A 21,098-nucleotide genomic window follows, 5' to 3' on the forward strand; every position below is an offset into this window, starting at 1 on the left:
TGGGAATCACCGTATGTATTAAATATAATTCTATACAAATGTGTAACTATATGTGCACATATATAGATAGTATGTATATATACCTAGCCAAACACAGGAATGTATAACTATGTATTTACATATGTATATATGTATATATATTTTGTCGATGGAGCAGTTTCGTGTAAAGTTAGAAGCGTTTAAATTTATTTGACGCGGCGGCACCAACCGAACTTTGCTCGCGGCAGAATTCGTTGAAGCTCATAAAGCACGCTTTTTAACCGTGTAGGTGTAGGTGAGCGACGTACACCACGTTTATACTATATTACTACGTAACTACGAAAATTTCATTGCGGGTCATGAGGTAAAGTGGACGCCAGCGTCAGCGATATATTTCTTATAAATGTGTTTTAACTCATCTACCGTATCACAATTCGTGCTTTTTAGTTATGGAAAAATGATTAAGATACATTTATCATCGATATTTGATCTATTTTAAACAATTAACTCGCGAATAAGATTCCTGATATTTACAAAATACGATAATTCAAAGTAATATAAGTCAAAAGTATTATTATATGAGGTAGGAAACACATCGAAATATTTATTTTTTATTAATATATTAGTATTAAATAAAACACACAATATGACGTGTTAAAAATACTGCCAACGGTTGAATTCTTTTTAGCCGAGTTGTGATAGTTAGAACTGTTTTCAAATCTTGTTCTTTTTTTTCTTTTCTTTTTTTGACAAGTTTAAAATGAAATTATTATTCGCCGAGAATTGGTGGAATGTAATTTTGGAAAACGTTTAGTTGTTAACATACTTTGATAAGAGCTTAATATTTCATTCAGCAATAATATTCGCACGATTGAAAGCTAGAAAACGAGGGACGAACCGAGAAGATCCATAATCTTCGTCGATTCGCACTAATTCTCTCATTGAGTCTACGTAGAAAGCAGAGTGGCAGTAAAGGCTTTTCTACGATCTAGTGAGAGAGATAGAGAAATGGAGATACAGAATCCGTGTGCAGCAGCAATAGCAGCAGCAACACTACGACGAGACATGAATGTCAACTTGAGTAGTAAATAACATGGCGGCTTTTACCGAACGCTAAGAGCCCTAACTACTTTGAATAAAATGAAAGTTTCATTGGACCGTGTTGAGTTGGGCCAGGTATTGCTTTCAAATGACAAATTATTCCCTAGGACTGGGGAAATTTGGAATTTTCACGCGTTTACAAATGCATGCTTTAAATAATATTCCAATTAGTTTCGTTATCGTTTATTAACGAAAGGTGAACTAACAAAACGCGAATATTATAACGAAAAATAAAAGAGGGTTCGTATATATCATCCAGTTGATTTCTAGATAAATACGATTCTGACGTTACGTTAATGAATCCAACGTAACATGAAATATATTTTACTTAAACACACGATTCTTTATTCCGTTATTATTTCAACCAACTTTGGTATGATATAACGTTACGTTGATATTTTAATTAATCGATCAAGAAAGCTCTAACGTTCGTGCGTTATTAGTAATCAAATTTAATTATTCATCTTTTTTATCCAATGAATAAATTTCTAGTTAACGATTTGAAATATTGGTTCATTATCGCGAACCTTGATCCTACGAAAATACGTTTCTCTGTTGTGTATTTTATTTAATAACTGAAAAGTAATATTATTAAGATAATAAAGATTTGGATAACGACTTACCTTGGCACATTAACGTAACGATATGAAGTATGCTGAAAGTCAGGTATCGACTTTTTGGTCTGTCTGCCATTTTCCCAGTCGTTGTTACTCTTTATATCACGTGGTTCACCTGCAACAGTACGTTCGTACGTGCTCTCAGTGTTATGCAAACGTGTTCAAATGCAAATTCGAGACTCGTACACGTACTTCCGTGTACACTCCATCAAGATTCGAAACACCAAACGGAAGACTACGCGATGCTTGAATCGATAGAGTATGTAAGCGACCATTTGTCAGCAGAATGCACTATCATCCTTCCCCATATGGGTGGATTAAAGCACGATTTCGATAAAAAAAAAAAAGGAAAGGAAAGGAACAAACAATAATACAAGATGCAGAAGAGGAAAAAAACAATCGCGGAATGTGAAATTCATTCGGATTTTAACGCGTACGATTTTTCTAGAAAAGAAGAAAAAAAAAGACAAATCTAGTAACCCAAATCCTATTCCGACACTTGCCTATCGAATGAATATAAAGAATATAAAGGAAAAGAAAAAAAAATCTATATATCGTGAATCTTGAAAGTATCATCAGTAATCTTTGATCTAATCTAAACCAAAAGATGCAGAATATATTTCTATAAAAGAACGAACGTATATAAAGCTCTTACAGAAACGTTATAAGAGCAAACGTCAAGTGGGATATCGTTTCAAGATATCAAAGTTAAATACGAGTAATCAGAGGAGGGTTAAAATTAGTCGAATAAACTCGTTGACATCTCTGGCCTTTTTTTATTATTTCTAACTTTATTTCTTTCCCCTCGCCTTTCCCCTCTCCCTCTCTTTATTTTGCTTTTGGAGAGTGATATAATTAATGACGAAAAACGAATGAAACGTTGATTACAAACTATCCATACTACCCAAAGCATTAATACATACAAACACATCTTGAATTAGTTCTTGAAAAAAGATTCTGTGCTGGATTCTGTTGATGTAAGGATTGAATTCCATGGAATTTCATGTTATAATAGAGATACCGTGAGAAATGATTAACGCATGGCCGAATCAATGTGATAGACTGACATGTTAATTAACGAAACGCTCGATATTAATCAGATTTACTGGACCGTAATGCAGCTTCGCCACTCGACAAGACGTAGTAGAAGCTATGCGATTGGAGACGCATACAAGTTCCTGCTGGATATTCCTCCTGTACAATCATCTACGATGGTTACTCCTATACCTATCCACCCACCCACCTACCTACCTACCTACCTACCCTAGTGTACCCACCCACCTCTCTCACTCTCCCTCTTTGACACCCAACCCTCCTTCCTTCTCTCTCTCTCTCTCTCTCTCTCTTGTATACACTGAGTAACATCACGCAGTAACATCCTCATACATTCAATATACGTATCCACGCAGGAGATTGCACGGTACACGGAGTCTGAGTCCTACATTGAATTAAACTTCAAAATGAAGTTGCCATATTTTTCTCTATCCCTTTCTCTCTCTCTCTCTCTCTCCTTCACTGCTATACCTTATTTCTCTTTTTACTTTTTCATCTTTTCTCCCATTACTGCATCGAGATTTATTCTATCCGGTATACCGGTTCGTCGTACTTCGATGTATACGGAATCGTAAGTGAAATGTAACAAAAAGAAAGAGGAAAAAATATAGGGGGAAGGAGGAAAGAAAATGGAGTTAAAAAAAAGAGAGAGAGAGAGAGAGAGAGGGAGGAAAAGGAGTGGGAGAAGGAAGAGAGTTTCTCTGAAATATTAATCCAGCCGACGGTAACGCTGCGGAATTATTAAAAGCTGCGTATATTGTTCATGAATCTTCTTTCTCTCTCTCTCTCTCTCTCTGTTTCTTATATATATATCTTTATCTCATTCTCTTATTCTTTTTCTCGACTTCTTCTCCAATAAAAAGAAAAAAATACAAAAAAAATATCATTTCTACTCTAGAGTAATGTTTATTTTAATGCAACTACGTAAATTTTAATCATTACCTGCGCAAAAGAAAAAGAAAAAGAAAAAGAAAATAGAAAGGAAAAAAAAAAAGAAAAGAAAAGAAAAATGATAATTAATATCCCCGTTTGTAGAATGAAAATGTGTGTCGGTAGTTATACGGTTCATTATTTCTTGCGAGTTACTTGTGCGCAACGAACGATAATGAAGTTAAAGCGCCCGACATTTTTGCTTTGACTATTGACTAAACATTCCATGAACGCTTAGCGTGAAATTATTAACGAGCATACGAGTTTCTCCCTTTCCCTCCCCCCTACCCTCCCTTACCACCCATCCCCGGAACTAGAAGGAAATCGATAAGCGTGTTTTTTAAAAGCGAGAAACGAGAAAAGCGTGGGTGATATCGAGTAGGAAGTAAAAAATAAAAAGAAGAAAAAAAGGGGGGGTGGCGGGGGAATGGGGGGCAGGAGGAAATTTACGTTCGCTTAACCTACATTTGATCCAGCTTTTAAGAGGCCATGCTTTCTCTCTCTCTCTCTCTCTCTCTCTCTTTGAGGTAGTAGGTACATGCATACATGTGTATGTTCCTTTTGCGTGTAGGTATGTATGTATGTATTTATATATGTGTACACTTGACGTTTCGTAAACGATCGAATTTCTGAAGGAGAAAGAACAAAAAACAAAAAGGGGGAGAGAGAAAAAGAAATCGGAGAAAGGAGAAAAGAAAATGAGATTGAAATGGAAGGAAATAAATGTGAATGACTTTGCAAATAACCGAAGTTAATTATTTGCTTTTTTTCTCCCCTTCTTCTGTACCTTTTATTTCTTTTTTTTTTTCTTTGTTTTTTTCATTTAATTAAATATATTTCTTTGATGATATCATTGGTTGTTAATTAAAAGAACGTGTTTCAACGCTGTAATGATTTTCTTTTTCTATCTTTAACGTTTAATGTATGCGAATAGAAATATAATGTTGAAAAAAATGTATATGCGTTTTAAACAATCTGAAACATAAGTAGAATACATTAGAGTATTAAAATAATTGTTAATTAATCGATAGAAGTGTCTATTGTTGTCTAAAAGCTCGGAGTATAAGATTTATGTACCGTCCTCTTCGAAATCCACCGTTGAAATGGATACGGGGAGCATGTGTTCAACGGTAATAATATTCTTAGTAAATGGAATTTCCTTATTTGGAAAGTCATATAAACAACTTTCAATAAAAGTAATTTTTTTAGAGAACAATGATCCATTTCAACGGTAGAAATACTTCTATCGATTATTTAACAATTATTTGAATATTTTAATTAACTGTTCTTTTATTTCAGATTGATTAGTAGTATATACATTTGCGTACATATTAAATAACTATTAATATACTTTTTTAAATTACTTTCTTTTCTAATTCCGAGACGCATCGATATTTGCGTCCTGATTTTCGCATTTTTTTTCATCTCCATGTAATTCTTTCAACGAAGGTTCATTCGTTTTAACGTTCTTATCCTGCGATGACTTCGAGGATAAAATTTAATAACAGGTGTAACTATAGGTAATAATTAGGTAATAATATTAATGAAGTATATATGTATAATGTAAGAAATTAAGTTTAAATCTTTAAAAAGATTATCTCCTCTCATAATTACTTCAAGATTTGATCATACGAACGAGAAGACACGGCTATTATTATACCGATCAAATTAGAATGAATTTTTTCTTTTTTGTTCTTCGAACAGAAATAAAGAGTCTGACTGAGTAAGAGTTAGACAGAGAAAGAGAGAGAAAGAGAAAGAGAGAGAGAGAGAGAGATATGAAATGGAGATTCAAAGTTACTCGATGAAAACGACATTTGAATATAATCTCATTTTACATACGATCGCTAAATCGAACGACGTAATTGGAGAAAAGGATTTTGATAAAATAGACCGAACAATTAATCGATCAATTATCGGAATACACCTCTACGTCTTTCACTTTTGATATTCATTCTTTTTTAGTTTGTTTTTTTTTTATTTTTTAATTAGACTATTCTTAACAACAGAAACAAAATTTCAATTTATTCTCGAAAAAACAATGTTACAATATACGAATGTCGCAAATCCGAAAGTGAAATAAAAGTGCACCTCGATGAATATTTTGCAAATAAGTCTCAAGAATCTTATTGAAGTGGCATCAAAAAAAAAGGAAGAAACTTATGTAACAACCTAATATAATATAAGTTTCATAGCATCTCTAATTTTTTTTTTTATCACACCCCGACACAATACAAATTGGGTAATATAGGATTAAAATATATAGTTCGTAGAGAAAAGAAAAAAATAAAATAAAATAAAATAAAAACAAAAAAAAAAGTGTTTGGAGAACAAATACTCGTCCTAGTTTCGATCGATCGAACGAACGAACGAACGCGAACGATTGCGACCGAAACGATTAATCTGCCAAAAAAAAAAAAAAAAAGAAAAAGGACAAACAAAAACCCCCTACGCTAAAAATGATCACGATTTGTCAATAATTTTCTTTCGCATTTTACGTTCCACTGTATGTATACATATATATTTACAAACTAAAATGTTAACTATAACAACTAGTCTCTACGATTAAAACTAACATACGACGACTACGACATGAAACTCTTTTAACAACGCTGATTGTTTAACGCAATCAGCGAATTGGTTTGGAGGGAGGATTGGGGGAGAAAAAAAAAATAAAAAAATAAACATAGGAAAAAAGGTGAAAGATAGACAGAGGTAGAGAGAAAGAGAGAGAGAGAGAGAGAGAGAGAGAGAGGGAGAGGAAAAAAAAATAGAAGGCTGGTAACGCGATCGAGCACAGCACGCTTTCAGATTTACGAGGCGATTTACAAATTGGCGGTTATTGTCCCACGGCTTGGAAATCAAACTGTCCTGTAAATCAAAAGGTCTGGCAGCGTTCGTTAAACGTCAAGTTTGGCCCCAAAAATCGGCCCTGTCCCATCGATATCGTTGAAACCTCCTCTAACTCACTCTACTCTTACTTCTCATAACTCTTTTTAACTGATCCACTGTTTTGCTCTTGCTTCGTACGATTTTGTTTTTTACCTCGTAACATCGTAAAATATCATGTTACGTCATAAACTTGAATAACCTAAATGGTATCTTCATCGAACGTTGATAGCTTTATGCGTAACTTGACCCAATTGATGTTCTACAAGTATAAAGAATAATACTAAAAAAAAACGAATATAACCAAATACTCGGGAGAAATAAAAATATTCAAACTAAATTTAGTCGATTTTTCGGGTCATTCGGGATTGATACGATTTCATTTTTCTTTTTTTTCTTTTTTTGTATGACCCTACGTAAAAATTTATGCGGGTGCATTCTATGCATCTAATTTTTGTAAAAGTACTACATACGAAAATACGTCATGACCGATGTCGAATTAGAAGGAAATTTAACGGGTTGGCACTACGGAGCCAACTTCGATATTCATATATCGAGACACGTCGGCAAAGATCGGCACTTTAATTCATTTTCGTCCTGACGAAATGCACCAATAACGTATTTCCCGTCGATCTATCACGTGTCCGTTCTCACCATTCTACGATTAAAATAACTTCGACGATAACGAATATTGCTTTACCTTTTGTAAATGTTACTTGACGTTACTAAATATATATATATTTGTATCTACACATAGACACATATATATATATATTTGTATGCGTTTATGTGATTCACAATATAAATAGAAACGTGTATACCTATCTATTTTTCTATTTTTTTTGTTCTCTCTCTTTCCCTCTCTCTTCTTCTTTCACTTGATTTCAACGACGTATCCACAGATATATGTACGTCGGTAAATAATCATATTCGTCGAGGTTATTGCATTTTCTCTTCCACGTGACGTATCGTCTATCATCGATTTTTAACTTTATCATCCATTAACGTATCCCACGTCCAGACGCAAATACATTCGCTGTGATTAGACCTTTTACAGTGGTATGCTTTTAACGTTGCCTCGTACAAATTGTGTGACCATAGTGGAGTCACCCATTCCGATATTTTCTAACTACTGTCTTCTATACGGATACATCGTTTTTATCTATGTATTATGCGAAATATTTGTATATACAATACGTTAAGAAAATAACTTTTTTAATTGAAGATTAATTTGACAATTATTAATATTTACTTTTAATATCGAATGTTCTCTATTCTATTATTGAATATAAAGTGTTAAGAAAATGCAGTGTTCGGTATATATAATAAAATATATGCTCGATTAAATATGATAAAGATGAATGATCAACGTTGACATTCCTACCCATTTAATTGAATAGAATATTCAATATCAAATCTCTCGTTTGATGACATTTCAAAATTCCTATACCGATGTATATATACATATATATATACATATATGTATTACATTTCTATGCATTCATAGAAAATAAGCCATCCACGATGTTGCTCGATAATTATACCACAATTAATAACGTCCAAACGTAATTATAGTTAGTTACTTGGATCATTTCACGAATGGTTGGCACGATGATTTCGTGGTTGCCCGTCATCGAGTATTTCACTTGACAAAATGCACAATTGTTTTTTTTTTTTCATTTCTATGGAAAAAGATTGGAAGATAATAAAAAAAAAAGTCGATAACTCGTTGGTTACATGTGTACGAGTAGTACATGAGTGAAAAATCGTACGACGAAATCTAACCAAATGTATTGTCAACCATAATCTTAAACGAGTGAATACAGGACATCTGGTAACCGTAAAAGCTTCCGAAAAGGTAGAAAATACTATTCGGAGACTGATCCGATATAGTGCAACGCCTTTTTCTTTACGACCGGTATTACTTTTATTATCCATCGGTCATAAAAACGTGGAAGAAGACAAGTGATGAAGCAACGCAAACAGGAAGGAGGGATGAAGCTTGGTGAAGCTAAAGAAAAAGATATTACAGTGGCTATAGTAAAGAAGATAGTTAGGTACGTGGACAAACGTTAAATGTCATAAAATATATTTTAACGTTATTACCTATAACAATAATAATTAAATTCTACTGTGATGACATAATCATCATCATCATCATCATCATTGTCATCATAATGAAACCTTAAATTAACTAGAAAACACGAATTCGGAATCATTCGAAAGTTAAGGTGCATACACAAAGTTTGGTGTCATTTTAAAATTATAAATGAGAATATTGAATATACATATATCTAACACAAACACATGCATGTTAAATAAACGAAAAGTTAACTATCACCGATTAATTGGACGATCATCTTACAGAGTTACCTATTACTATGTTCAAATATATACCTATTACAAACGAGCTAGCCCCCGTTTAACAAATTTATTTATCAAATAAATGAATTTTGTAATTTCGTAAATATTTGTTTGAATACATTTTTTATTCTACCAAAGGACGATAATTGAATACGTAAATCACTTAAACGGAATATTAAATTTTCAATTAAAGCTACACGCCCGTACATACGCGCGTGTGTGTGTGCGTGTGTGTGTGCATGCATATATCTACTACTACGTATGAATAAATGCTTAGTAAGAGATGTAATAATAATAATAATAATAGAGTGAACGAGAAGGAAGATACCTGATGAGATTACTCGAATGACAAAAGAGAACAAGAGTGATAGGATAGAAAGAGAAGAAGAGTGAAACGGAAGTGACGAGCTCTTGTCCAATCGGCCACACGAACGCGTTTAAACTCGAGCTGCGCATGGGTAGGTTGCTATTGCTATAGCTAGGATCGCGTGTCAGCAATTATTCGAGGTACAAAACGGTGCCGTGGACGCATACCACGCCGCTTTTCGACCTCCTCACTTCCGGAATGTAATTACCGGCGTTTTGTCGCGCGATCGCGTCGACATCCTCTATATATATACATATATATATATATATACATACATATATATATACATTTGTGTCTCTTTCTATTTCTATCGCTTTGATTTGTAACTGAGTTTTGCAAGCGAATCGTTTCGTAAAAATAAAAAAGAAGCAAAAAAAAAAACACATATTCTAATCACCTTTAAAAAAAACTCATCGTCGTCTTCATTTTCCTTTTTTTTTTTTGTATTTTATATATATGTATATTTGTTGGATATAATTATTTAGGTAGAATTGATAGTACGGTATAACATATATGCGGATATTTTTTACTCGTGAAAGTTTTCCTCTCAAAATAGTAACACAAATGAACCATTTGTCTCTGACTTAATTTAAAATGTGGATACCATATATTATAGAAAATTACGAAAGTTCCTAATTAAAAGTACTGTTGACGATTAAAAAAGTATTAGATATGTGTATATGTATCAACGGATGGAACATTATTAAAACTGTGAATTTTTGACATTATTAAACAGTGATATATTGGGACAATGGAGGGACGTTGTTGTAAAGGAAAATATAATGGATTGGTTGGCAAGAAGAAACAACGTTTAAAAATGGCGCCAAGAAAAAGGGGTAGAAGCGTTGGGAGTAAACCGTGGGAGTCGATAAACGCGGAAATGCTGGTGGAGGTTAACGAGTTTTGTACGAGGCACATCAAGGATGTTGAGAGGGGGTTTTTTGATGGGGTGAGTAGTAGTAGTGGTGGGTGGGTACTTCAATTTTATCGGAGCGGATTTATTCCATGTTGTGCCCTCCATTTCCAGCAAGCACCACCGAAACGGACATTCGTCGAACACAGCCGGACTTTTCTCGCGTCGAAAACTTTCAATAGACTCCGATATCTTTCTCAACCTCCTCCTCCTCCTCCTCCTCCTCCTCCTCTAACCAATCCTTTATCTTTTTTTACTAATACTTTTCTTAAGATTCCTCCTACTATCTTAACAGAAATATCCGAGAACGCGATTCTTGAAATACAAAAATAACGTTTACCCTAATACTTTTTATTTATATTATTATTTAATTGTTAATACTAGTATATGTAATGAAATACTTTGACAAATATATGTAAACAAAAAAATAACTTTACACGGTTAAATGAAGGAAAATGTTGTCGAGGGATATTTCATTAAAACATTTGAAAGTATTTAAAATATCCTTCGATCGTTCAACTTTAAGCTCGCGATAAAAATGAGAGAGACAGAGAGAGAGAGAGAGAGAGGAATAAATAGAGAAATAGAAAGGGACTGTTCTAAAGCACATCTCGCCTTGGTGCTTTTTGCGCTCTCACTCTGGTTATTCTGACAATTTCAATGGCCGTACGAGAGCGTACTTTTGCGAGTGAACGGGACGGATCTGTTGTAACTTTAAGAGACGTATTATTTTCTTGATGGTATGATATACACGTAGATATAGTTTTTTGAAAGCATCACTTTGGTGTACACGCTGCATCTCACGCTCCACACTGACACGAGATTTTCCTTTTCTTCGCTATTTGCACGAAGTCATTTCTCAAATTGATAACAACCGAACGAACTCGTTCATTGGCTAATTCCAACATTTTAAGACATGCTCAATCATATTATTCATTACGAACAAACTTTTTTAATTAACGCAATTTCAAATGGTTAAACAAATGAATACAAGTTCATTCAACGGGAGAACAACCCTTTTTGTTTTTATTTATGTAAGTATTTGTTAAAGAAAATTCATACTTTCTAAATCCTAATATTCTCATCGGTCTGTTGTTTGCTTATTTAATTTTTGATAAGTCTTTCGTTCTATCATACGAACTTTCGCTTTAGATGATAAAATCTATGAGCACGAAATATCAAATGCAATTAATAACTATTTAACAATTAATTCTAATTATTTATAACTATTCATCAAAATATGTATCGAAAATCGAACAAGAAATATAAAAATTGTTCAATATTTTCTTAAAAAATACAAATAAAAAAGATCACGTGTAAAAATCATATTGTTTCCATCTTTCACCGCTGTATCGTTCTTTTCTCGTAGTCGTCACTACGAGAAAAAGAAAGAAAGAAAAATAAGAAAGAAAGAAAGAAAGAAAAGAAGGAGAATAGAAGAAAAATACGAAAGAAAAATGGCACTTCGGCAAGAAGATAATCATGCTTGGTCTGTCTCGTTTATCTAATATTAAAAGTTTTTTAACTATCGGCATGCCTGGAGCGATGAGTCACGATGTAAAATGGGGTGGTGGTGGTGGTGATGGTGGTGGTGGTGGCTGGATCGAAAGGATAGAAGATAAAAAAAACGAAGAATAAGAAATAAAAGGTATAAGAAAGTAAGAGAGGAGAGAAGAGATAGAAAAAAGAAAAAAAAAATATATATATATATATATTATAGAAAGGCGACAGTATAAAAGAATGAGAAAAAAAAGAAATAGTAGGAGAGAGACAAAAATGCGATAAGGAGGTAGAAAAAGAAAGGTCGAGAAAACGGCGACTCTTTCGTTTCGAACGTTTCTTTAGGATATGCCGAGAGTAGTGGTATGGAGAAAAGGGCTCATTCAGATCGGTGTTCCTTAACGAGAAAAGTTGTGCTTACCACTGGCTTTGTGTATATTCGGACAAAACCGAAAAGGGAGCTCGACGAAATCTCCATACGAATAAGTTTCTCTCTCGCACTCTTTCCCTCCTCTCTATCTCTCTTTCTCGTTTACTTTTTTCCTCTCGTTCTTTTTATCGTAAGACGAAAAGTACCCTCTTTTGGATACTCGAGACGTTTCTCACTGATTCAACGTCCGCGTCTTCTCGGGAAAATCTAATAAAACAATTGTTAATGAATTTTCAACGCGAACAGTTATTGAAATGTTTCATTTAAAAACAATTTTAAGTGAATCCTTTCAACAAAATTCATACTTTTTCTCTCTCTCTCTCTCCCTATTTAAATATATTGTGTATATATATATTTTTAGATACGTGCATAAGAAAATGCAAGCATCCACACTATCAAGAAAGACGAGGACGTGGTGGAAAGCGTGGTATGGTTTTCGATCGGCAAACGTATATCTTCGTAACTGAAAGAGCACTTCGAGTCGAGTACACTCGAGGGACCGTTTGAAGTCATCGAGAGGGAGCGAGAAACAGAGAAAGGGAGAGAAAGGGATACGAAGGGAGAGAATGAGAAAGACACTTGCTGATGTTTGAATTGGACGAGGAAACAACTTAAACGAGTCTTTCAATGCAATACGTACAATGTTTCTAAATCGTAAGACTTGTTACATATCTTAAGTTCAAATGTGTTCAAAGACACACACATATATATATATATTTGGAGATACGTATTTGATCTCGAAACAAAATGATGGGAAGGAAAGAAATAACCATAAATAACCGTCTCTCAAATTTTTTCTCACGCAACACATATTTTTATGATTCAAGTGAATTCGATGGTATAATACAAAGAATTAGAGAGTTAGATATTCGTCATTGTAAATCCTGAAGCAAGTCCGTTAAACTACGCGTATAAATCCTCTGTAATTCCTACCCTACCATTTCTCTTTCTTTCTCTCTCTATCAGCCTCTTTCACGCACACACATACCGAATTCACCTTTAAATCCCCGATACGTTACTCCGGCATAGTTCGAATACCAACAGAGAAAAGAAACACACACACAAATAACGATTGTTAGCCGGTAAAAGAAAAAAAGAGTGGGATGATAAGAGGGTAGAAAGTCGGGGGCGAGGGCAGGGGAGGAGGGTCGAGCTAATACGTACTTTTTCACGGCAGTTGCTGGATTTCCGGGAACATATCGTCGAGATCCTCGAGATCCAGCTTCGATTTCTCTGAGTTTGAACGAGGTATATATCGTGATATTATCCGCACCACGAAGGGTGTCTATGAAACATTTATGGCACACCACACACACAGAGACACACGCGTACGATCGTTTAGCACGTGATCACGTCCTCGTTCTCGTCCTCGTTCTCGTCCTCGTTCTCCTCCTCGTTCTCCTCCTCGTTGTCGTAGTCCTCCACCTCTTTGTTGTTGTTACTGGCGATTGTTGTTATCGTAGCGTTGTCGTATGTAAACGTCACACGAAAAGAATCACCATTGACGTGAACGCGACACACCGATTGTGTTAAATTATCTTTTCTAAACGTATTATTAGTTAGAGAGAAAAAGAGAGAGAGAGAGAAAGAAGGAAGGAAAAAAAGTAGTTGAAAAACGAGAATATTGGTGAGTTTTCACAGAGGACTCATCTTTCTCCCTCTCCCTCCCCCTCTACCTCTACCTCGCTCTTTCACACTTTTTAATTAATCGACACCGATGACGTAAAACGAAGAGGATCGCTAGCGAGCGATAAATCCGAGCGCATTATTCATTGACAAAATCATGCGTAGGTCGTACAGGGGATACTCGAAATATGCCCGTCAAAACTATTCGATCCTTCGATGCCTGTGCAGACGTCGGTCATCGATCCTCGATGGTACAATCCGGCCCGGATATATTGTATTTCCGTAGGGAGCCAAACGATACGCCAACGATCCTCATAAATCTCTCGGACGACTCATGGCCCGTTGGATCTTTCCTACTAAACTCCCTCCTCCCCCGCCTCCTCCTCCTCGATTTCCTCTACTAACTCTTTCTATCTAACTTGACCCTTCCCTTGTCTTTAAATGAAGAAGAAGAAGAAGAAGAAGAATTCAAAAAATAAAGCCAGCTGTTCCAAATCTATTTTTGAAAATGATCAATTGACTACGACACCTTTGCTTGACAAGTTACCGAATACTGATTTTTGCATTCTGTTTTCTTTCTTTTTTTTCGTTTGTTTTAATAATGAGATAAAAAAAATGAATTGAAATAATTTTATGCAATTATATTTATTCGGAGGAAGAGAGAAAAATAAAGCTAATGGAACAAACGACGATGCGAAATTTTATTTGGATATTTTTACGTTAGACCCCCTGATGATCAGAAAAAAAAAAGGAAAAAAAGAACATTGTTCACTGTGTAATCGCGTTGCACACGTTCGCAATTCGCCAGAAGCCCAACACTTGGGCACGTTTATCCTCTCGCCAAAGACGATCGATGATAACCGAATTAACGGACACTACACGTGTATGTTACATGTAGGTACGTCTATGTAAGTCCTTCTCTTCCTCTCTGTCTCCTTCTCTCTCTCTCTCTCTCTCTCTCTCTATCTTTCTTTCTTCTACGAAGCGAGAACCACGATGTTGAGATATAAGTAAGAAAGATAAAGATCAATAGAAAGTAACAGAGAAACAGAACGTTGAAATTTTTACACCCCTTTCATCGAACGGATAAAAATAGTTAAGAAAATAAAAAAAAACAAAAAAAAACAAAAAAAGCGCACGCCAGCGATTTATTATACGATAAAAATAATATTAATTGTAAATAAAAATACAAAACAAATGGAGTAGATCAAAATTTGTCGTAGTTGAAGGAGAAGAAGAAGAAGAAGAATAAAACAACCGAATTTCGATTATTTTTCGTCGCACCTTCTTCATTCGCGGTAATCAACAATTTTTGGTTCTCTCTGATTCCCTCTCCCCTCCTTTTCTGTACCTGCTAATCTTACGTTTTATTTGTTGTTATAAATATTTTGTTGTTTAACGCGACGACGGAACATCTTCGCTCTCTCTCTCTTTGTAAAAATGGGAATACCAATCCTTTGGAATAATATCACACGACGGAAAACCGTGAACTAACGAACTTAGAGTAATATATATAGAGAGAGAGAGAGATAGAAAAAGAGAAAGAGATATCTAAAGAAGGCCTCTATAGTGGCCTGGTGCTGATGGTGGTGCCGGTGCTACTGCTCTCACCGGCCGGTATATAACTCGAAGCGGGAGAGAGAGAACGCTTTGGACACGCGCGCGCCTGCAAGGACTGCGCGAAAGCTGCGCGAGCGCATTGGCGCGCCACAATTCGCCCTCCAAATTTATCCCCCCCTTTTATTCTGCACCCTCCTACATAGACTGGACAATTATTTTCTCCCTTTCCGTTCTAACTCCTTATTAACATATTACACTTTTACATATTATTATTTAAACTATCAGAAGACTACTAAAATTCAGTCGAAATAAACCACGACGACATGTTTTCTACTTTTTATTTTCGATTCGTCTGAAAACGTTGTATGAAACTTTTACTTTTTTTTGTCCTTCTCTTTTTTCTCGTTTCTTTTTTCTTTACATATCTTCAAATAAATATTTTCTAGTTTATTTTTTTCTTACGCATTTTGGCAAAGTTTTCTTTTTTACCTTAACGCATGCGAAAAAACACTTTTGCATATTATTATTTAAACTATGAAATTTTCAGTCGAAATAAACCACGACGACATGTTTTCTACTTTTTATTTTTGATTCGTCTGAAAACGTTGTATGTAACTTTTACTTTCTTTTTCCTTCTCTTTTTTCTCGTTTCTTTTTTCTTGACATATCTTCAAATAAATATTTTCTAGTTTATTTTTTTCTTACGCATTTTGGCAAAGTTTTTTTTTTTACATAACGGATGCGAAGAAATAATTTCTTTTTTCTTTACATATCATTAAATAAATATTTTCTTGTTTATTTTTTCATTTCATGCATTTTGGGAAAATTTTTTTGTTATCTTCACGGATGCGAAGAAATAAACGAGCGTTGTACTAGTTTGCAAAATACCTTGGAATCTGCGGTTGTTATTTCGAGACCGCAGTGACGACAAGAGCAACGCCTTCGATCCGGATTATCCCAATTAACCGAAGATGCACGTTCGCCTGGACTCTTCCCGAGAAAGCCGCGAGTACTAACATCCTGAAACTCGGGCTAATTATTCACGTTAGAAGTGCTCGTTGTTGCAGTCTACATTTCTAACAGTCAAGGAACATATATTTTCGACGTTTTCGAAAATTCCATAACAGGTCATGCTCTATTTCTAAGTTTATGTATTAAATAAATTAATTAATAATATATAGATATATTCGTATAAAATAAATAAAAATAATATCGTCACTAATAAACTTAATACCCCCAAATACTATGAAATATATTAAATAACATAATATTATTTTTCTATTACAAACACTAACACTACTAATAAAACCTTTTCATTTATAATTGGAAAATAACAACACGCGTAAAAAGAAATAATTGTTAGAAGAGATCTATTCGATTTTTGTATTTCGAAAGAAAGAGTAGAGAAATTTTCGTTTAATTCGTTGGTACACAAGAGAGTAATAGGTACAACGTACGAAGAAGCTAAGGCAATTTGAACCTTGTGAACTTCTACTAAATCCAAGAGTGTGCGAGAGAGAAAGAGAAAGATAGTTTGTGCAAGTGTGTGTCTGTGTGTTTGTGTGTGTGTTGTAGAAGGATCTTGTGCAGAACGGCGAGTGGAAGGACTCGTTTGACGTCCATCCTGCGGAAAATGTATTGCCTAAGGCGTTCAACCTAGAATTGCACGTCTCGAAATCTTCGAAGGTGCGACATCTTACGGTTTAAGCACTCTAATGTTGGTAACATAACATCATTGGAGAAACTATTATTAGCCAGTTTGCTCTCCCACGTCGTCCTCGATATATACATCTACTATGTGCATTCCACGTATATTTTTAGTTGTTCCTTCTACGTGTGTGTGTACGGGTGTATGTGTGTACTCCTTTTATAATACGATAGAACGAGAAGAAATCACACGAATTCTTTGATACATACTTCTCAAGTAAAACGCTTCGCAAACAAGTCGTCGGAAAATCTTACAAATGTACTACACTGCTATCTTTTATTTGCTATATAGTTTAGTATAACTACTTATATCTTATTTTCTTTTTCTTTTTTTGTACATTCCTTTTCAACGAACAATCGATTAATTTTACAAAATGTATTTGTAATGATCGAAGAAGATCGAGTGTACGAATAAATCTATTTGAAATAATTCATATTCTGTAATTGTAGAATACCATATAATAAAAGCAAATGAAAATAAGAAATCTAGAAAAAGATAAGCAGTCGGAATAACTCGACACGTAACAGCAGTCTCGTATAAGACATTGGATTTATTTCCGTCAGGAATAAATCCTGTTAACCGATAAATTCAAGTGAGCTTGAGAATCGCGGTAATTCAGATCTACGTGTGAGTTAAACACGTGTATCCCTAAACTATTTCTTGATTCACACTTCATAACATTCAAATTCAATATTTCTCAATCGCCAGTTATAATCTCCTTCAGAATGATATATAAATATATAATATGATACGTTATATAAAATGTTCGATAAAAAAATAAATATATTCTCTTACTACGTTACATCTTCGCATCACTGTTTCTATTCCACTAATAGGATTTCGACGAAAATATCAACGTCTAACAATTTTATTATAATTATTTTTTCATCGAACTCCGAGTTCGAAGAAATGGGATATACTTTTTCGTTCTATGATTTCTTAAAATATTTCCGGCAGTATTGAATTCTTGCAAGCTTGACGGAGATTTCAACGTCGTATTAATTTTAAAGACGTTAGAAAGAAGCAGAAAGAAGGAGGAAAAGAAAGAAAGAGAGAGAGAGAGAGAGAGAGAGATAAAGAAATAGAAAGAATAGATAGAAAAGTAGAGAAAAATCATGGCGTGTATTCCTCTCTTAAGATGGTTCCCGGAAGTAAAGTACATCCGTAGAACGTTAGTAGCGCGCGAGATACAGAATTTCACCGTGGAAAAATTGCAAAACTGCTGCTCTTAACAAGGATCTCTATCTCCTTCTCTCTTTCTCCTTTTTTATCTTTATCTTTTTTCTCTCTCACTCTTTCTCTCGCCTCTTCTTATTCCACACGCATACTCGTGCACCCACCCACACACACACACAGAATCGTGTGCTGCTGGCCCCGTTCAAGCGAGAAAACTTGCGGAGAGAAATTCGTGGAAATTTCTAACTTTAATTGGAGGAAGAGGATCTAACTTGTTCCAGCGTGCACGAAATGTATTACGTCCTGTTAACTAGCGTTATAACTACTTAAACAAGTATTAACTATTCACCCGTTATAACATGCTTACTTTAGCTTGTCGCGACTTTTATCGATCGAATCAAGCCCGCCGATGCGTTTGGACACTAAGTTTCTCCCAAGATTCCTCTTTGATGAAAAGCAGACGGTAAATGTTTATAGATACAGTGGACCAGAAATAATTAATCTTTTACAACAACAACGATATAGGAATTCAAAGAAAAATTTCGATTAAATTCAAATTATTTTCATCGACAAATTTAATATTTACATTAACATCAATTGGCATATGAGTTTCAAACTTTGTACGACGATGTGTAATTACAGAAGATTACCCTAACACTTTTGAATTTTACCTCGCAAGGTATTATCTTATATTATTTCTTACAATAATACTTATTATGCAATAAACTTAGTGACCGAATAATTTTTTTGTAGTTACTCTATATATTCGAATATGACTATAACACGAAGGACATTGGTGTTCATTGGCTCGCAGCGAATCCCATCCGCTATTTTACGAGGCGACGACGCAACGTTTCGATAAATCGATTAAGGTCTCGCTTTGACGATAAACGATATTTCACCGATATCGGAAACGAACTTTACTTCGTCCTTGGATCTTACTGCTGAGGTCTTACCTAACGAGGAAGATCGCAGAAAGAAAAAAAGGCAGAAAGAAAGAAAGAAAGAATGAAGGTATCGCAGGAATAAAATAAAATTGAAAAAACAAAAAAAAAGAAAAAAAAAGAAGAAAAAAGAAATAAAAATAAGAGAACAGGGGCAGAAAGAGAAAGAAGAAAGATAGAAAATCGATCTCGAACGCAGTTAGAGTAGTACGATCAACGAGGAAGGTTCGTTACCTTGAACGACGCGAATGAAACGAGCTTCCACGCGAAGAATAAAACAATGATGAGATCCTTTGGACGTTGAATGTGTTCAAAATACGAACGGTAAAAATGAAGAATGAAGAAAAAAGAAAGATGAAATAAATAATGTAAGGAGGAAAGGTAGAAAAAAAGGAAGCAACTGTAATTAACTATATTTCTCAAAAAAAAAAAAAAAGAAAGAAAAAAAAACAAACCGAAGCGAATGTTCTCGGTACGAAAAATGGGTTCCCATCGTTGAAATAGCTCGTAAGGATAGACAAGGACGTAGTAACTGAACTCACCTAGACTCGCTAGTCTAGTCGCATCAGATATTCTGAAAGCACTTGGAGACGCTTCTCTCGAAATACCGAATGCACACCTGTCTCCTACGTCTGCATTTGCAGCGGTAGGTAATACCAATTTGTGACACGTAATCCTTGCTCTTCCTGCGTAGGCATAGAGAGGGAGAAAAGTATGGATGTATGTGTGTGCCTCTACTAGACACAAATGTGCAAGCTCGTGCGTGACGGAGCTTTCAATTCGAATGAGAAGAGCACACAGAGGCAGGTAACGAACGTCAGGAAGGCTTCGTCACAGGATCGCAATTAAATCCTGGAAGTGCATCCTATTCTGGGTATGAACGCGAGGCAACGTGAGCTTAGAGCGACAAAGGACAAATAGAAAAGAGAGGGAACGAGAGAGAGAGAGAGAGTGGGAGAGAGGGAGAAAAGAAGAAAAAAAATAGTAAATGGAGTACTCGTAAATTTCATTCGGACATTGCGAAAGGATTATAATAAAAATAGAATAACTTACAGGATTTTTTCTCCAGTAATTTCATATCATCTACTCCTCCTACATAACCCTATCATACAGGTGAAAAGATTCTTATCGTATAAATATTATTATTCGTTTATGAATCAACACAAGGACTAATCTTTTTTAATAAAGTGAAATGAAGAGAGAGAGAGAGAAAGAGAGAGAGAGAGAAAGAATAAAAATGATTATACCTATTTCATAAGTTTATAATTAAGGTTGCGTGAAGAAGAGAAAGAGACGGAGAGAATGACTATACTATTTTATGAACTTAAAATTGGTCCTACTCGTAGCAATACACTTCCATCATCACATTCGACCATATGTTTCTCGCGTACGTGAGTAACCGTGTCTTCCTCGCTAGCATACACAACAGTAATGTCTCTCGTCTATGATGCATTACTATTTCTCCGTTCATCGTTCAACCGTTAGCACTACTACAGATAAGGAAACTCTACTGAATGGAGGGAATTTACAAAAGCGGCACTCCCGTCGTATACTGGTTATGCCATCGGTATAGATATATACTGGGTGAGTCAAAATATTAATGTGGCTAATGAAAAAGTATTTTATATACGTTTAATATAATACCATTTATGAAATAAATCTCTCCTATTTAATAATAGAAATAAATTGAAAATATTGATATTAGAAATGTATCAAAAGTACACATATATACACCCACGCATCATTAAATACAATTCTTAATTCGTGAAATATTCTACATTTGTTTAGAAATATTTATAAAACTAATCGATAGTGATCGATTAGATTGAAGAACAATATAACGATAATAATTTTCGAAAAAGTCAATAAATAATTAATTAGAACGATACGTATATTTTGTATAAGAGTTATCAAAATGTACATACATTCATTCAGGAATCA

General features: G+C 34.6%; 1 protein-coding gene across 6 annotated transcripts in view; it reads right to left on the bottom strand.

The window, feature by feature from the left end:
* LOC122526003 (lachesin-like) overlaps nt 1-15,366 on the bottom strand; it is a 217,462-nt gene extending 202,096 nt beyond the window's left edge. For 2 of the 6 annotated variants that reach the window (XM_043649076.1, XM_043649069.1), the window contains exons 1-3: nt 15,054-15,366; nt 13,308-13,686; nt 1,704-1,812 (exon numbers count right to left, since the gene is read on the bottom strand). In XM_043649076.1, the coding sequence (XP_043505011.1) occupies nt 1,704-1,773 (70 nt within the window). In that variant the 5' untranslated portion in view covers nt 1,774-1,812; nt 13,308-13,686; nt 15,054-15,366. The remainder of the gene's footprint in view (nt 1-1,703; nt 1,813-13,307; nt 13,687-15,053) is intronic. The other 4 variants (XM_043649074.1, XM_043649072.1, XM_043649071.1 and 1 more) reach the window with 4 other exon arrangements.
* Nucleotides 15,367-21,098: the final 5,732 nt, after the last annotated feature.

Source organism: Polistes fuscatus, unplaced genomic scaffold (assembly GCF_010416935.1).
Source record: "Polistes fuscatus isolate 324 unplaced genomic scaffold, CU_Pfus_HIC Scaffold10, whole genome shotgun sequence".
Lineage (NCBI taxonomy): Eukaryota > Metazoa > Arthropoda > Insecta > Hymenoptera > Vespidae > Polistes > Polistes fuscatus.